Below are 11888 nucleotides of genomic sequence, written 5' to 3'. Positions count from 1 at the left end.
GCTCTGGTCGCGTTCCCGGAAGGCTGCGGGACTCCCTTTGTCTGCCGCCCCGGTGGCGGGGAGGAGCGGGAGCCCCGGGTGGCTGCGGTCAGCCTTCGCTGCGGGGATTCGTGGCGGCGGTGACAGGGTGGACAACTCCGGGATGGCTTCGGGGCTGCGGGCCGTGACCGCGCCGTCCCTCGTCCCCTATGGATGTACAGCGGCCCCTTGGAGCCGTCGGTCACCTCGGGGCGGCGGTCGCTCGGGGCCGTTGTCTCTTAGCTCAGTCCCTTGGTTGGCCAGCACAGACCTCCATCATCTCAGCATCACTGCAGTGCCCACCTTTGGTCCCTCAGGGCCACAGCCACCCCAAAGCTGCACCCTTGCTTTTAGAGCCCTATGGGAGCAGGCGGCTGTTCTGGGGTCAGCCACCAGCACAGCACAGCACAGCACCTCTGCTGGGAGGTGACACCAGCAGAAAAGCCATCCTGTTCTTTGGGAGACACGACACGTGTACTGCCTGCATGCATCCCTCATCCTTGGCTGCATAACGAGCGCTCCATTCCCCGGATAACACCATCAAAGAAGCGCTTTGCTCACCAATGTGTGTTTTTGTACATGCTGTACAATGACCAGCGTGCGATTCCTGTGGCCTTGCCATGCTGCAGTCACTTCAGCCAACGCCAGCAGCCACTAAGAGGCAGATGGCCGGAGAAAAACACCAATCTGCTACAATGCTGCCCAGCACAGCAGTCTTTGTACCCAAAACACCAAAAGAAGGAGTTTTCTGAGGGATCCGCCCTTCTCGTGCACAGTCTTGAGGATTTTGCACCAAAAAAACAACCACCCTACCTTCAGGAAGGTTAATATTGTGACAGAAATGTACAAAGCTTTCAAAACAGAGATTATTTTAAACACTTGCCCTGTTTTTTTTTACTGATCTGACGTCTATTTCCATGGAAACCACATCCAGCCGCCTGGCTGCTGGAACTGGGAGAGGTTTCTGCTGGAGTGAATGGAAGAGCCATTTTCCAGCAGCACCGTTGGGCCTTTTGTTGGGTGGTAGGGATCCCAGGTCCCACACGGTTTGCCTGCCTGGCCATTTGGGATCACGCCTGGTACACTCACAGGGTTCCTGGCTCAATAGCAGCTGTACATCCATCCGTGTCACACACAACACGCTTGTTTCGTATGAAATATCTTGAATGCTTGGGTTAAATTGCACCAAATGCTGCTGGAAGACAAAGAAGCCAAGTAATCATGACATCAGCTTGTGTTTTGCTTTATCATTCACTATTATTCACATAGATCAGAGTTGGTTGCTTTAATATTAATGCTTTTCAGTAAAATTAGCAAGCTTATCCTAGGATGATCTCAGGATTTCCCAAAGGAAGTAAAGCTTCCTGGGTGTTGGGTTTCTCCTTTGGTACCTGCCTTATTGCCATTAGTCACTGTTTCTCCCTGGAGAGACGATGATGAAGTATTGCTTTGCAGCTTTTGAAGAAAGGCTGCAGGCTAGGATACAACCACAAGTCACACAGGGGCTGTTTTCTGAGCTTTTCATCTTATCTGCTGGGCTCCTTGCAGGGACAAAAAAAAGAGAAAGAAAAAAAGACCTGAATGTAACTTACCTTCCTTTGCAGATCAGCTTTACAGCCAAAAACATTTACTTCAGATAAGAACTTGCATACATAAGAGGCAACACAGTGGGGGTCAGAATTGGGATCTGCTCTCAGCCCTTACATTTTGCAGCCCATGTCAGTTATGCAGACTTTAGCAACCTCTTTGTGACACCTGCCACCCACCAACGGCTCCAATTTAAGCCAAAATCTCCAAGCACTGCTGTAATACAAAGAGGAGTAACAGCTCTTAGCAGCTGGAGGAGCACAGAGACGATCTCATTTTTGGCCTCATTGCAAGATCGCTTTTATTTCTGGAACCCGCTTGTTTACGTGGCATTTATTTTTGTCAAATCTCAATGAGAACGAAAGATGTGAAAAGCTTTTATTACATTTGATTTGTGTTTATCAACACTTTTACTGGGATTCTAAGCAGATTCTTCTCCTGGCAAACCTCGGCACTGTGTGGCTGCAGTCCTGTTCATCTCCCAGGCTCCTCACCACCAGTAAGAGCTGTTTGTTAGAATTCCAGTTTAAAAGAGCACGGAGCACTCAGACTCCTTCCACCACTGCATTCTGCTCTCAGAGCAACAGCAAAGCCAAGAGCTCATCCAGAGAGCTCCCTGTACGTGTAAATTTGGGACGTGACGTGATTAGATGTAGCACGAAGATTAAAGAGCCCCCTCTGATGTGATTATCAAAATACTCCACGAAGAGACTGACATAATTAGGTGACAACTCAGCCCACGGCAGCTCTTTTAACTTGCAAAAATATTTAATCTCCAGTGAGAAAACGTGCTTTGTGAGCATTGAAGTGCCACACTTAAGCACACGTGGTGGATAGGCTGACATCCCATATGTTAGTTGGAGAAAGTTTTAAAGCACCTCTGTAAGTAATATCAGCAGCAAGTACTTTCTGAGACTAGCAATGGTCACTGCATGAGTAAAGCACGTCCTAAAGCTAAAAATCCAATGCTCTGTTTGATCCAAGTCAATCAGAACCTGCGGCAGGAGATGGCAATAAAAGAAATTTGTGCTCGGGGTATAGAACGGCTGCAAGGTTTCCCCTTTCCCTGTTTCCCAGCCTTTGCACTAACCTTCAGCAAGCCCCTTTGCACTTCCCCACGTGCTGCTGGAAACTATTGGACTTTTTTCCAATCAGACAAGGCACCTGAATTCTGTTGCAGGTTTGGTTTTTGGGAAATTCACTGGAACTTGCTTCATTTGATTCCCTCCCTGATCCCACTGGGAAGGGTGCAGCGAGTGATGGGGCTGGGCAAGAAAAAAGCACAACAGCCGAGTTCCTCGAGATTCTGGCAATCAGGTGAGGTGGTCGGGGAGAAGCAAGAAGGAGGGAAAGGGCCCAGCTGTTAATAGAAAGCAGAGACTTCACACTGGGTAACATTCCAGGCTTGGTGGATTCCTCCATGACACCAGCAGTGCTGGGAACTGCCTGATAGAAGGGATCTGTGTGCAGTGAAAGCTGTCCCGGAGGTCTCCTCGCCTTGCTCCGCTCTCCTTACTCTCAGCATCCTTTATGCTTTCCTCCTCCTGCTCCCACCACACGTATCTGTGTTCCCCATATGGAGCACTGACAACTTTGCTATTTGAGGATGCCTGTGCACAGCCCAGTGCTGAGAGTGAGAGCCGTGGAGAGGGGCTGCAGAGAAGCCCTATGGAAGGCTTTATGCTGGTTTTTGTGTGTGTGAGCCAACGTGAGATGCTCTAATTACATTTCAGAAGTGACAGTCAGTCACTGCAGGTGGGACAGAGCAAAGCAGACAACGTGTTTTCAACAACCAGGTGGAAGAGAAGTACATAAGAAGCCATAAAAAATTCAGTAGAGATGGAAGATTCCAGTAAAGACATTTGCTTTCGCTCTTTCCAAATGAAGTGAGGGAAAGAAAAGCTGGGGATAGCACTAATTATTCCCTGGTTCCTAATTAGTTCCTTGAATTTAAAATATGGTTTCAGCTCTCTCAGCATCTCAGCAAGCCCATTGTGCTATTAATACTTCCCTGGTGAGATATGGTTAAAAATACTCCCACCCTTTCACGACAGAATGTAGCTTGGAAGTGTTGTGATGGGAGGAGTTCAGGGATGGAAATCCTCTTAAAGGAGCACAACTTCCCCTGTGTCAAACAGGCAAGGTGGGTGAGCTGGGAGCAACCCCAGAGTGAGCCTGCTTCCACTAGGAACAAACTCTGCAATAAGACTCAATGCAGAGCTTCGGGCTGCTTGCGATCAAAGCAGATTCAATTACAAATCAATGCAGAGCCATACAGGGATGGATTTTACTTATTTCCTGCAGAGATCTGCTGCCTGGGAAAATCCTGTGTCGTCCTTTGAATGGGCACTGTAAGGAAGCATCGCCCCACACAGAACCACAGTGCTGTATGTGGATGAGATCTGTGTCAGACACCATGGACACAAACCATTCCTGTCTGTTTTGTGAGCCAAATACATATATGCGTGTATATGTGTGTGTGTGTGTGTATTTAAATATATATATATATGTATACACACACACTTTTAGAGCATCTTTCCACTGCAGTCAGCCATGAGCTGCTTTCAGCCCCCAGATCCCTTCAGGACAATCAGTAATTCTCTCCCATCTCCATCAACGATTTGGCTTCAAAACGGGTTAATTCCCACTCCATCCCTCTAGCTCTGTGGGCTGCCTGGAATTGCTCAGTATGGAAACAATACCTGCACTTAACGTTTGCTCAGTGCTGTCTGATTCCTTTTTTCCCCCACTAATTTGAGCTCCTAATCAATCAATACATATATTAAAAGAAAAAAAAAAAGACCAGGCACATCCACTACAGCTGAGAGACCAGGCAAACAAAGGCAGCCTTGCTGGTTGAAAACCCATTGCTGTCTTTTATGCAATAAACCCAACTGCTGCTGTACTCTAAAATCAATACCCAGAGAGACATGCCTACGTTGTGGCTGCTAACCTAAGTGCTTCATTTAATTAAAAATAATTAAAAAAAAAAAAAACAAGAAACCAACCCAGGACCTTGGTGCTGGATGCTGTTAGAGAGCTGCTATGGACTTGAGGAGACAAAGGCATCGTGAGGCCCCGTGTCAGCCAGGATGGGGCTGATGGAGCACCTGTGGTCCCCATCCCACAGGGTCTGAGCTCAGCCTGTGCTTCCTAAGCTCGGGGAAATGACCCCAAATTATCCCTCCAAAGTGTTTTGTACAGCCTGAAACTAGAGAGACCTCGCGCAGCCCTTTTCCTCCTCCAGTGCCTTGGTTTTCCTGCATCCTTTTTTTTTTTTCCTGTTATTCAGGGAGCATCTCTTGTCCCATCCATGGCCAGCAGAGCATCACTGCATGGTGTTCAGAGTGAAAACTGACAAAAAAATACCTGTTATTCCCTCCAGGTACCCTGGAAGCGATGACAACAACTTGCTTCAGCCATGAAGGAAGTTGATTTTTCCTTTGAACTTCACCCGGAGTAAAGATTTGATTTGCCAATGGAAAGAACAGAGCAAGGTGAAGAGCCGCGTGTACTCACCGATCAAAGGGCTGCGAGGAGAGAGGAGCTGGCTGGGAAGTGGGTTGGGTGCTGCACATCCAGGCTTTGCTATTCCTTTAAAAAACACAAGAAAAAGGGAAGAAAAAGAATCACGCTCCACTAGATGTTACGGTAATTAAAAGGAGGCTTTAACACAAGTCTCAATTTGCATTAATTAATTAAATCAAGCAGCAAGCTTCGATAGAACAAAGCCGGCTCTCGAGCAGCAGTGCTCATTGCTGGGCTGGGGTGTGTGTGGGTAGGGAGGGATGCATGGAGAGCCCTGAGCCTGCTGTGTTTTTGCTGCCCGATCTCAGCCCCAACCCTGGGAACAGCAGCTTTCAGAAAGCAGAGCTTGCACTGCGATGGAGGAATGCACCCATTCACACCCTCGCCACGTTGCAAGCACAGCTGTGCGAGGAATACAAATGGGCAGCTGTTGGGTTATTTATTTATTTATAAGCCACCGGTCGGAACATGGAAGCAGAGCAGGCACGGTGCAGAGCTCAGCTGGAAGCAAGTCCCTCCCAACCAGGGGTTGATCTCCCATTGAGCAGCAAAGCCCCCAGTGGGACCCAATAGACACAAACCCCCACATGTAAGGACAGGGTGACCGAGAGCTGATAGCAGTTGGGTGCTGGAGCAGCTCCCAGATCATGATAACCCTTAACTGCTGTTTCCTGCCAAAAAAAAAAAAAAAAAAAAAAAGCCTTCCAGCCAGGTCCAGCAACACAGCGCATCAATCCAGCAGCAGGGTGAGCAGCACTGCCCTGTGCTACACCTGGGGATTTGTGTCACTGCTTCTGTGCACGCTGCTCCTGGCATCCTCCAAACCTGTCCCCATGCGATGCTCCAGCCTGCATGATGCCGGGGGGGTGGGAGAGGGAATATGGGCAGGGTTTGGAAGAAGCAGCACTGAGCCTAAGGCTGGCACTGGAGGTGGAAATGAGCAGCTTTCAACACACCAAAGGGTTAACACGTTGCAGTTGCCCTCCAACCACAGTCATTCCCCAACCCCCCCCCCCCAACGTCTTTACATAAGGCTCGTGCAGAATTTATAGCCTCCCTCAGCCACGCAGAGCTGAGCCACTCCCTGTAATGTCAGAGCACATCACAGCAGTGCTAATTCTGGGAGGAAGATGGGACTTGATTTCTGTACCAGTCACTGTCTCTCACTGTTAGGCAGGACACAGAGGTGCGTTCCCCCATGGGCTCTGCAGGCAGTGACCTCAAGTGTCTCCTTCTCACCCTCAATACCTTGGTCCCAGTGTTGCATGATGCTTCAGTACACTCCCAGCACCAGAGAGGGCATAAATCAGTTAATGAATATGTATCTGGAACCTCCAAAAGAATTGAGGTCTTGCAGCTTTGTCCACACCAGTCCTTGCTTTGCATGAAGATGAGCCCTTCTGCTCTTGCATCTCCCCCTCAGAGCATCCTTACCTCCTCAATTAAAAAGAGACGAGGAGGAAAGGATTTGGCTATCACAGTGGCACAGATGGAGAACAGAGGAAGGATGCTGCTCCCTCCCCATGCCCCTCCCTTTCCCCCAGGTTTGCTGTCACCAAATGAGGAATAGCTCCCAACACCCCAAGCCAGGGCATCCTAGCTGCATGCAGTGCTATGAACCATGCTCATGGCTTCTCCCTGCAGTGCAGGAGCTGTGGCACTGGGCTGACACTGCCCTCACCATGTGCATGCCCAGCGGGGACAAAGGAGGAGCAGATGGACACCACTCAGCGATGCAGCAGCTGCTGAGCAGCGTGTCCTGCAGTGCCTGCTGCATCCCAGCCCCACTGCCCATGGGAGCCTGGGGACATCTGTAGAACCACCACCAGTGCAGCTCCAGAAGCACCAGGCTGCTTGGGAACAGCTGAGGACGGGAGCCACCTTACACAGCACCCCTTGTCCCAGCATCTCTGGTATTACCTAGGATTGTGCCCCTAGTTGCTCCTCGACTGCCCCATTCCCAACATCCTGCTCACTGCCCTGCCCTAAGATGCTCGCAGCCAACCACCAGCCACTTCTTTTTTCTTTCTCCCCCAAATTTTGCACTTGCAGTCAGCACCCTGATCAGACTTTACCATCTCCATGCTCAGAGCCCTCATTGCATCTTTCCTTGTGCTGGATCATTGCTTGAACCCCCCAACCTGCAGCAACCCCACTGCTGCAGTGCACACAGGGCCCAGTGCCCCCCATGCACGCAAGCAGGGCACTATCACCAAGGCAAGCTCAGGTCTGTGACCCCAGGGTTTTATTCCCTGAGCTCTGCAGTTTCCAGCAGCCACCACAGGCTCTCAGGCAGGGAGGGCTTCCTGGAAGCATGGTGAGCACCACTGATATATCGTGCAAGCACAGTCTGCAGGCCTCACTCTCCCAGGGGTCCTCCTCCTACCCTCTGGAGGCTGACCCCAAACATTTTAGACAAGGAGCAGCTGAATTCCCAGCAGCTGGATCCCAACAGCAAGCTAGAGGTTGGAGAGGCAGAAAGGTGCTTCTGGAATGACGGAGTCCCCAATGCCTTCGAGGAGGTGGTCCCATTGAGCAAACTCCTCTCTCACATCTGCATGGGGCAGAAATGGTTTCAGGGTTACTACAGCAATAATCACCCCAGTTTCATGCATAAGAGGAGCAGCCATTGCAGGAGCAGGAAAGAGACCAAACCAGCAGCTTTCCCAAGGACTTCCCAACCAACACTTCCCCATGTCCCCTGGGCATTGCCACTTGTGCACAGAAGATGGCAGCCAGGTGGCTCGTGGCCATATGGAACGGGGATCATCAAACCAACCTTGTGCCTTCCCAAGCCCCATTTAATTCTACCTGTACCATACCAAGGTGCCTCTGCAGGAAGGCCAGAGCTGCCTGGCTGGTGATGTCCAGGCACTTGTAGGGGTCGAGGGTGCCCCTCGCATTGAAGACACGGGGGATGAGCTTCCCGGTGAGGAAGGCAAAGTCGGTCTGGCTCTGGTGCACAGATCCCCTGGGGAAGGGAAGGGAGTGTGGGTAAGAGCCTCCCACTCCTGACCAGGCACCTGCCTCAGCCCCAGACTCACAGGATGGTTATTATCTTTGTCTGGCTGTTCCTGGAGCTCAACCTCTTCATTTTGGCCACACTTTCAGGGGTCTGGAACTTTTCGGTGTTGATGAAGAGCACAGGCTTGGGCACCTCAGGGTACAGCACGTTCTCCAGGGGGAACATCCATGCATCCAGGGCCACTGCGCACCTGGTGGGATGGGCACATGTGCCTATAGCCCCTCTGTGGCCTTCCCAGCCCTGGGAAGCATCCCAGAGCCACCCACCTGAACCCAGATTCCTTCACCAAGGCCAGCACAGCTGTCACCCCACCAAATGAATGGCCCATGACGGCTGCTTTAGCCAAATCGATGCTGTCCTGCAAGAAAGACGTGCACCACAGTGAAGGCATTTTCCTGTTTTTCACGCAATGTGACCTGACCCTTCCAGCCAACAGCACCCAGGCCAGCCCTGCAGCCCCACGTACCTTCAACACAGAGAGGTCGAAGCCCTGAGGAAGGACGTTGGGGATGGATTTACCACTGCTGACGGCCCGGAAGAGCTGAAGTGCTCGTGCACATTCATTTGCTCTGTGATGAACCTGTAGTGCAAGCTGCCCCATCAGCTGAGAAAACCCTGTGGGGGTCTGCACAGGTGCTGCTTACCCCCACATCTCCCAACAAGAGCTCCCCTCCGAACGCCCAGCACTCAGACACAGCTCATTTCCCTGAATTACCGCAAGCATAAAAGCAAACAAGAGGCTGCACCACAGGAGCTCCCACAGGGGATGCAGTAAATTTATTGGAACACTTTCTTCGTTATTATTATTATTAATTCACTTAATCTGATACCACAGACCACTGGAGATAACACAAAGCCCTCAAACACTCTCCATTCTGAGCCACAGCAGTGCTGCCAGAAGATGCTGCACTTCAGACCGAGGCTCTGCCCTCGGCTCATATCCCAGTCCTGAGCACACATAAAAATAACAGGCTGGGATTTAGGACTGCCAGAAGCACCTCCAAGCTCTGCATGTTCTAAAGAGGCTTCCAGCCACAGATCTCAGCTCCGTGCTTCTCTTTTAAATGAGGCAGAAATGAGCAGCGGGGAACCTCACTCAGCAGGAAGCCCTCCTGCTATCAGCTGTGCAGGGTAATCCCAGAGAGACAGCAATAGGAGAGCACCAGCAGGCCCTCAGACTCCAGAAAAATGGAGACACCTCATTAGGTGGGGTGGGTTTTTCTCAGTTCACAAGGAGAAAGCTCAGGTTCAGCCCCAGTATTAATGCAGTACAGGTTTGGGAAGGGTAGATCCCCTAGGGTGGGGGATGTGACCCATCCTGGTTTGCCCATCCCAAACCCCCTTCCACCCATACCTGATTGTTCCGAAAATAAAACTCCTTCTGTCCCTGCGGCACCTGCTGGTGGGGGATCCACTGCTCCTGGACAGCCTCTGCCGTGCAGAAATAGGTCATGGCAGCAGAGCTGTCCCTGCAGCAGCAAGGAGAAAAGGGGAACGTGGTGAGGCAGCCCTTTGCCTGGCCCCCTTCCTGCCATGTATTTGGGGAGGGGTTTCCTCTCGAGGCTGCAGGGACTGTGACACCAACCTGTGCTCCAGCGCAGCCACCACAAAGCCCCAGGATGCCATCTGCATGCAGATGGATGAGTACACAGTGCTGTGAAGGGATGAGGTCAGGGCTCTGCCTTGAGCACCAGTGAGGGTTGGTGTAAGGAACCCACAGCATGGAGTTCCCATCCCAGCCCCAGTTCCCCCTACCGAAAGGCTCCCAAGCCATGTGAGAAGATGATCAACGGGTACCCACTGCTGCAGGGTTTGAAAGGTGCCTTCCAGCTCAGCGGCACTCTGCAGGAGCCTGTGAGGGACAAAAAAAAAAACCACCCCAAGAAAAATCGAGGAGATGGGCAGCAAGGCACTGCTTGGACCCACTGCACCGACCCCAGCTCCTCTTCACACCAGGGCCCGGTGGATTGGCCTTAAGCCCACAAAAGCAGCAAGGGTGGAGGACAGGGGAATGCCTGCGTGGGGATGGGGGTTCGGCCGCCCCTCACCGACGGCGATGCTGAGCAGCGGAGCGCACCACCGCCGGCTGTGGCCACTGAAATCAGCCAGTCCGCTGCAGTACTCGTAGCGAGGGATCCAGAGCGGCCGCTCGGCCCCATCCCGGGGCACGCAGGGGTAGAAGAGGCGGAAGAAGAGCCCCTGCAGGACAGAGGGGACGGGGGACGTGGTGCTTCCTGGTCCCTCGCAGCAGCGGCCGCAAGATGTCCTCAGGAACTCAGCCCTGTCGATACCCAGCAGCCGCCCCGCCCGCCCCCACCCCATACCTGCTGCGTACGGCCCACCATGACGTCCGCGCAACCCACGCGGTGAGGTCCCTTCTCCGGGGGCAGTGCCAGCGACTGCCCCCCCCCATGGCACCGCAGCCGAGCCTAGGCAGAGCGATGCGGTCAGCAGCCGTCCCCCAAACCTCCTCTTTCTCTCGTCACCAAATCTCCACACCGCGGCCACTCCGCATCCCTGCAAGAAAAGAGGCTCCCGCTCCCCTCCGCACCTTCCGAACCCCGCACACACCGCAGATCACAGCGTATCCCCGCCGCCGCCCCGGCTCCGCGCTGCCCTGTGCCCGGCCACGTGCTGCCCCGAGCGAGCAAAGTCCTGCAGCCGATCAGAGGTTACAGCTATGCTTTCTCGCCCCGTGTCCCGACTCATGGACACACGCGGCTGTTAAACGCATCCCGTGCCACGTTCACACCGCAGCCGGACAGCTGATTCCGTTCCATCCCACTGTGGGGGACGTGGAAGACGGGAAGGGGCGGCTTGGCCGAGCCCGAGGTGACACACAGAGCTGCGAGCGAGGGGACGGCGCAGGGCTGACACCGGGACAGCCCCGAGCACTGCGGGAGACACGGCAGGATGCGGTTCTGCACCGCACCCACGGAGAACTACAGCTCCCAACGTGTCCTTGGCTGAGGACTGCAGCTCCCAGAACGCCCCGGGTAACCGGACTACAGCTCCCAGCATCCCCCGCAGCACCACAGCTCCCACCGCCCCTCCCTCACGCAACTCCCAGCGCTTCTCCCTAGAGTTCCTAGCGCTCCCCGTCCCGTCTACTCTGCAGCTCCCAGCGTCCCCCCAACACACTCCCCCCAACCCAAACTCCCAGTTACCCCCTGTGCCCACCTCAACTTCACCCCTCCACCCCTCACACTCAGCACCCCCCCTCCGAGCACCGACACCGCACCTCCCCGTGTCACCACTGCAACCGCACCTCCCAGTGCGGAAGACGGTCCCCAGCTCAAATCACGGTTCCCCAAAGCCCCGTGGCGCTGCTCGGCTCCGCCTGCCCCCACGCCCTCCCCCCGTCCCCACGTTCCCAGTCTTTAATTTAAACCGCTTTCGCAGCACCGCGCCCCCGATAATCCACGGCGGCGGGGGATTAAATCCCAGCGGGGCCGAGCTGTCCCCTGGGCCGGGCAAATCGCCAAAGATTTGGTTTAAAAATAATAATAATAATAATCCCTGACAATCTCCTATGCACGCAGCCCACGCGCTGCTCCACCCCGGGGAAATTGAGGCAGGTGTGGGCCCGGTTGGGCTATGGCGGTGCCACTCCCGCTGCATGCCAACTGCTCCGCTCCCCACGTCCCCGCGGGCTGAGGCCGGCCGCGTTGTTACACCCACCGCTCGGTTCCAACGCCTGGGCTGCCGGGAGGGGTGGGGGCTGCAAGCC

At 53.5% G+C, this 11888-nt stretch overlaps 2 protein-coding genes across 4 annotated transcripts in view; both read right to left on the bottom strand.

The window, feature by feature from the left end:
- Window positions 1-1424, bottom strand: part of SLC30A2 (solute carrier family 30 member 2) — a 3128-nt gene extending 1704 nt beyond the window's left edge. The window contains exons 1-2 of the mRNA XM_010723444.2: window positions 1410-1424; window positions 580-672 (exon numbers count right to left, since the gene is read on the bottom strand). Of these exons, the coding sequence (XP_010721746.2) occupies window positions 580-672; window positions 1410-1424 (108 nt within the window). The remainder of the gene's footprint in view (window positions 1-579; window positions 673-1409) is intronic.
- A 5932-nt stretch (window positions 1425-7356) lies between these two features.
- PAFAH2 (platelet activating factor acetylhydrolase 2) lies at window positions 7357-11856 on the bottom strand. 3 transcript variants are annotated; one of them, XM_019622820.2, is made up of 11 exons: window positions 11840-11856; window positions 10483-10675; window positions 10207-10357; window positions 9914-10010; window positions 9744-9812; window positions 9513-9627; window positions 8625-8738; window positions 8425-8516; window positions 8178-8348; window positions 7956-8104; window positions 7357-7687 (listed from the first exon to the last, which is right to left on the bottom strand). In XM_019622820.2, the coding sequence occupies exons 2-11, from the start codon at window positions 10501-10503 to the stop codon at window positions 7593-7595; spliced, it is 1074 nt and encodes a 357-aa protein (XP_019478365.1). In that variant the 5' UTR covers window positions 10504-10675; window positions 11840-11856; the 3' UTR covers window positions 7357-7592. The 3 variants fall into 3 exon arrangements, with proteins under 3 accessions (XP_019478365.1, XP_010721679.1, XP_010721680.1); XM_010723377.3 differs by lacking the exon at window positions 11840-11856 and adding an exon at window positions 10730-11129 and having other exon boundaries at window positions 10483-10587; XM_010723378.2 differs by lacking the exon at window positions 11840-11856 and adding an exon at window positions 10710-10816 and having other exon boundaries at window positions 10483-10587.
- Between the last annotated feature and the right edge of the window lie 32 nt (window positions 11857-11888).

Source organism: Meleagris gallopavo, chromosome 25, assembly GCF_000146605.3.
Source record: "Meleagris gallopavo isolate NT-WF06-2002-E0010 breed Aviagen turkey brand Nicholas breeding stock chromosome 25, Turkey_5.1, whole genome shotgun sequence".
Taxonomy (NCBI): domain Eukaryota; kingdom Metazoa; phylum Chordata; class Aves; order Galliformes; family Phasianidae; genus Meleagris; species Meleagris gallopavo.
The sequence above is the reverse complement of the archived record's forward strand: the minus strand, read 5'-3'. Positions and strand labels throughout refer to the sequence as shown.